At 38.2% G+C, this 6,000-nt stretch overlaps 1 protein-coding gene across 1 annotated transcript; it reads left to right on the top strand.

The window, feature by feature from the left end:
- Positions 1 to 1,013: 1,013 nt before the first annotated feature.
- LOC100357929 (olfactory receptor 4F15-like) lies at positions 1,014 to 2,376 on the top strand. The gene has a single exon (XM_008269587.3). The coding sequence runs from the start codon at positions 1,017 to 1,019 to the stop codon at positions 1,941 to 1,943; it is 927 nt and encodes a 308-aa protein (XP_008267809.2). The 5' UTR covers positions 1,014 to 1,016; the 3' UTR covers positions 1,944 to 2,376.
- The last annotated feature ends 3,624 nt before the right edge of the window (positions 2,377 to 6,000 follow it).

The following is a 6,000-nucleotide window of genomic DNA, read 5'->3' as shown; positions in this document are numbered from 1 at the left end:
ATTCTTCTTTTTATTTTTTAAAAAGATTTATTTATTTATTTGAAAGGCAGAGTACAAAGAGGCAGAAGCAGAGAGAAAGAGAGGTCTTCCATCGGCTGGTTTTACTCCCCAGTTGGAGCTGTGCCGATCCAAATCCAGGAGCCAGGAGCTTCTTCTGGGTCTCCCACATAGGTGCAGGTGCCCAAGGACTTGGGCCATCTTCTACTGTCTTCCCAGGCTACAGCAGACAGCTGGATTGGAAGTGGAACAGCTGCGACTTGAACCGGCTTGGGATGCCAGCACTGTAGGCAGCAGCTTTACCCAGAATGCTACAGCGCCAGCCCCCACGAGTATTATTTTTGACAATAATCGTGGTGCTTTAGACCAGTTCCTGGCACATAATGGAATGAATTAATAGGAACTATTTCATTTTAATCATTAATTCACAAAAAACCCATTTTGATAACTTTTTATGTTTAAGACATTGTATGAACAAATTATGGAGACAGAAATGCAGAGGAATAATTATTGATAGGTTTGATTAACATATAGTCCTGGGGGAAAATAAACATGTGGCAATAAGTTTAGGAAATAAATTTAGGCATGAGGAAGATGTGACTGATGAGGTCAGTCTGGATATCAAACAATGAATAATATCTTGAGAAATATGAAATAGGAAAAGATAATTTCTGACTTTAGAAACAAAACCAGAGTCACAGAAATCTTCACATATACAACAATTTCACATCAGTGCTACTTGTTTGTGTTTTTGACAGGTGTGGTATGGGCACTGGGCCTCTAGATCCTTCACCATTCCTCTTGGTAGTAAGCCCATGTAACGATTCATTAACTGCTATGTGTAACAGCAGCATTAGTGGCCACAAGAATGCTACTCAGTTGTTGTGAAATGTTCAGGTAATATTTGAATTCCATAATTTATATACTTCTCCAAAGAGGACATTCATATAATGGTGTTTATTTCAATTTTTTCTTTTTTCACCTTAGGGAACCTGAGAGTGAATCTACCAAATGAGCTAATGAATGGAGGAAATCACTCAGTAGTGTCTGAATTTGTGTTCCTGGGACTCTCCAATTCCTGGGAGATTCAGATTTTTCTTTTTTGTTTTTCTTGTCTCTTCTATGTTTCTAGTTTGACAGGAAACTTCCTCATAGTCATCACTGTATCCTTTGACCGTTACTTGTACTCCCCCATGTACTTTCTGCTGGCCAACCTTTCTGTTATTGATTTGATATTTTGCTCCGTTGCAGCACCCAAGATGATTTGTGATCTTTTCAAGGAGAAGAAAGTCATCTCTTTCGGGGGCTGTATGGCTCAGATCTTTCTCAACCATGCTGTTGGGGGTACTGAGATGGTGCTGCTCATAGCCATGGCCTTTGACAGATACGTGGCCATATGCAAGCCTCTCCACTACTTGACCATCATGAGCTCACGAATGTGCACTTTGATACTAGTCGTTGCCTGGGTCATCGGTTTCATCCACTCACTGAGCCAGCTGGTGTTTGTTGTAAACTTGCCCTTCTGTGGCCCTAATGTGTTAGACAGCTTTTACTGTGACCTCCCTCGAATCATCAAACTCGCTTGCACAGATACCTATAAACTTGAGTTTATGGTCTCTGCTAACAGTGGCTTCATTTCCTTAGGTGCTTTCTTCTTGCTCATCCTCTCATACATCTTCCTCCTGTCCTCTCTTCAGAAACACTCCTCAGGAGGTTCATCCAAGGCACTTTCTACTCTGTCAGCTCATATTACTGTGGTGATTTTATTCTTTGGTCCACTTATATTTTTCTACACGTCGCCATCTCCCTCAACACATCTGGACAAATTTCTAGCCATATTTGATGCACTTGTGACCCCTTTACTAAATCCGGTCATCTACACATTCAGGAACAGAGAGATGAAGAATGCAATGAAGAGAGTATTCAGGAGGGTCATGGCTTCTTAGAAGAATCGCTGAAATGGCTTGGTTGAAATATGAAGATTCCAAGTGACTGTTGCAAGTCTATCAGAGCCAGTGCTTATGGGGAAAGGACTTTCTACTTGCCAACATTGTGAGTGCTCATGGAACTTCATCGCTTATAGGGTCTGTCTTGTTACAACTGGAGAATGGGTGACATTCCTCCTTGAAGAGAAAGAAGGATTTTTACCTAAAATATATAGAGATAAAATTATATCGACTCTTGTTTTTTATTTTCTGAAAGAACTGTGTCAATTAAAAAATAATAGCTTTCACAGATATTAGATAATTGTGTAAATAACTTATTTCTCAGGAAAACTGTACACTGCTTTCAAGCCTTCCTGCCCCATAATTGGTGTACTTGTTAGCAGCATGCTTTCCTATCTGCTTGCATCCCATAGATCTTTTTCATTTGTTTGGCTTTGCTATGTCAGCCTTTCAATTATGGGTGAAAAGGATAAATGTTTAGGATTTGTGACCTTTTACATATTCTGATCCAAAGATCTTGCTTTCATGTTTTGTTGGATATTTTTTCTACCTTATTTTCAGTCAAGTAGATCTGGTGTTGGCACATTTTTTTTTTCTCTGTGAGGAGTTACACATAGTTTCATCTTTGGGGGCTATGTGGTCTCCTTTGCAACCATTCAATTCTGCTGTTGTAATGTGGACAATGCAAACCTGAATAGGCATGGCTGAATTCCAATAAAACTTTATTTACAAAAACAGAAGATAGGTTGAATCTGACTCAACGGTATGTTTGTCAACTTCTAAAGTAGATTTTGTTCAACATACAAATTTGACTATTATTCTAGGTATCATAGTCCTTATTTTATAACAGGAGTCTAAAATGAAAGGCATTATAGCATAACACACAATTTATGATTAAAACATAGACATTCTGGTCCCAATAATATCAACTAACTTGCTATGCTATCTAACTCACTTGATCTGTCTATAATTCAATTCTCTTTTTAAAGGTGGCAGCCTCTATGGTATCTAACTCACTTGATCTGTCTATGATTCAATTCTCTTTTTAAAGGTGGCAGCCTACAGGGTCTTTAAGATGCTTAAGTCAGATGGTGTTTGCAAAGACTTTGGTGGGGTTGACACTATGGCCCCAGCAGGTTTCCTGCCTACAGTGCCAGCATCTCACATGGGACCAGGCTGCTCCATTTCTGATCCAGCTCACTGCTTACGCACCTGGGAAAGCAGCAGAAGATGGCCCAAGTGCTTGAGCCCCTGCACCCTCGTGAAAACTTTGAAGAAGCTCCTGACTCTGGTTTTGGCCTGGCCCAACCCTGGGCATTGTGAGCATGTGGGGAGTGAACCAGACTTTCCCAATGTTCTCTTCTAGTAATTTGATGATATCAGGTCATAGAGCGAGATCCTTGATCCACTTAGTGTTGGTTTTGTATAAGGTGCAGGGTAGGGGTCATGCTTCCTACTTCTGCATGTGAAGATGCAATTTTATCAGCACCATTTGTTGAAGGAGCTGTCCTTTCTCCAGAGATCTATTTTAGCATGTTTGTATGTTTGTCAGAGGTTAGTTGGTTGTAGCTGCATGGGTCATTTTCTGGGCTTTCTAGTCTGTTCCATTGGTCTGCATGTCTATTTTTGTGCTAATATCAGGCATCTTGATTATAACTGCTCTGTATGTTGATATTGAAGTCTGGTATTGTGATGCCTCTGGTTTTGCTTTTGTTGTTCAAGACTTTCTTTCTTTTCTTTTCTTTTCTTTTATTTTACTATTCAGGATCTCTTGTGTTTCCATAGGAATTACAGCATCATTTTTTTCTAGATCTGAGAAGAATGTCATTGGTATTTTGATTGGAATCACATTGAATCTGCAAATTGCTTTGGGTAGTATGGTCATTTTGATGATGTTAAGTCTTCCAATCCATGAACATGGAAGATTTTGTATTTTTGTGTGTCTTCTTCTATTTATTTCTTTAATGTTTTATAATTTTCATTGTAGAGATCTTTCACATCCTTGGTTAAATTTATTCCAAGATATTGAAATTTTTTGTAGCTATTATGAATGGAACTGAACTTACATATTGTTTTTCAGCCATGGCATTATTTATACACAAAGGCCATTGATTTTTGTGTGTTGATTTTATATCCTACAATTTTATCAAACTCCCTTATGAGTTCCAGCCATCTTTCAGTGGAGTCTTTAGGATCCCCTATAGGTATAAAATCATGTCATCTGCAAACAGGGATAATTTGACTTCCTGCTTTCCTATTTGTATCCTTTTCTTTTTCTTATCTAATGGTTCTTTCTAAAATGTCCAGGATTGTATTGAAAGTGGGCATCTGTGTCTGGTTCTGCATTTTGTGGAAATGCTCCCAAATTTTCACTATTCAGAATGATGCTAGCTGTGGGTGTGTTGTACATTGCTTTGATTGTATTAAAGAATGCTCCTTCTATACCCAACTGCTTAAGGTTTTTATCTTGAAAGATGCTGAATTTTATCAAATGCTTTCTCTGCATCTATTGAAATAATCATATAGCTTTATTACCCAGTTTTTTAATGTGATGGATCACATTAATTTATTTGTGATTATTGAACCGTCCCTGCGTACCATGGATAAATCCCACTTGGTCAGAGTGAATGATCTTTTTGATGTGTTTTTGGATTTGATTAGCTAATATGTTGTTGAGGATTTTTGCATCTATGTTCATCAGGATATAGGTCTATAGTTCTCTTTCTCTGCTGTATCTTTTCTAGTTTAGAAATTAAGGTGATGCTGTCCTCACAGAAGGATTTTGGGAGGATTCCTTCCATTTCAGCTATTTTGAAAATAATTAAAATTAATTCTTCATTAGAAGTCTGGTATAATTCAGCAGTGAAGTCGTGTGGTCCTGGGCTTTTCTTTGTTTGGACGGTCTTTATTACTGATTCAATCTCCCAATCATCAAGTTGGTTATTGGTTTATTTACATTTTCTGTGTCTTCATGACTCAGTTTTTCTAGATTGTATGTGTCCAGCAATCTATTTAGTTCTTCAGGATTTTCCAATTTGTTGGCATATAGCTGTTTGTAGAAATTCCCTTGTGATTCTTTTTTTTTGAAGTTCTGATCAATAGTATTTATTTATTTTTCTACAAAGAAACCATTTATTTAATGAGTACAAATTTCATAAGTGATTCTTCCCATCATACCCACCCTCCCACCACCACTCTCACTCTACCTCCTCCTGCCTCTCCTATTCCCAGTGCCATTCTCCATTAAAAAAAGACAACAAGAATAAAAAACTGTTCCTTGACACTCAGGATAAGACGTGTTCAAACCATTGCTTCTCAAAGTGTCAATTTCACTTCTACAGGTTTCATTTTAGGTGCTCTGTTAGTTCCCACAGATCAGGGAGAATATATGATATTTGTCTCTTTGGGACTGGCTTATTTCACTAACTATGATGTTTTCCAGATTCACCCACTATGTTGCAGATAACCAGATTTCAATTTTTTTACTGCTATGTAGTATTCCATAGAGTACATATCCCATAATTCTTAATCCAGTCTACTGTTGATGGGCATTTAGGTTGATTCCATGTCTAAGCTATTGTGAATTGAGCTGCAATATACATGGGGGTACAGATAAAAGTTTCATATGCTGATTTCATTCCTCTTGGGTAAATTCTCAGGAGTGGGATGGCTGGGTCTTATGGAAGGTCTGTATTCAGGTTTCTGAGGTATCTCCAAACTGATTTCCATAGTGGCTTTACCAGTTTACATTCCCACCAACAGTGGGTTAGTGTCCCTTTTACCCCACATCCTTGCCAGCATTTGTTGTTGGTAGATTTCTGTATGAGAGCCATTCTAACTGGGGTGAGGTGAAACCTCATTGTGGTTTTGATTTGCATTTCCCTGATTGCTAGTGATCCTGAACATTTTTTCATGTGTCTGTTGGCCGTTGGGTTTCCTCTTTTGAAAAATGTCTGTTTAGGTCCTTGGCTGATCTCTTAAGTGGGTTGTTTGTTTTGTTGTTGTGGAGTTTCTTGATCTCTCTATGTATTCTGGTTATTAACCCTTTATCTGTTGC

The sequence above is a fragment of the Oryctolagus cuniculus genome, chromosome 12, assembly GCF_964237555.1.
Source record: "Oryctolagus cuniculus chromosome 12, mOryCun1.1, whole genome shotgun sequence".
NCBI classification, from domain to species: Eukaryota; Metazoa; Chordata; class Mammalia; order Lagomorpha; family Leporidae; genus Oryctolagus; species Oryctolagus cuniculus.
This window is presented reverse-complemented; position numbering and strand designations above follow the sequence as displayed.

What these genes read in the sequence shown, in the direction of transcription:
- LOC100357929 (XM_008269587.3), top strand. Translation starts at nt 1,017, where the DNA reads ATGAATGGAGGAAATCACTCAGTAGTGTCTGAATTTGTGTTCCTGGGA.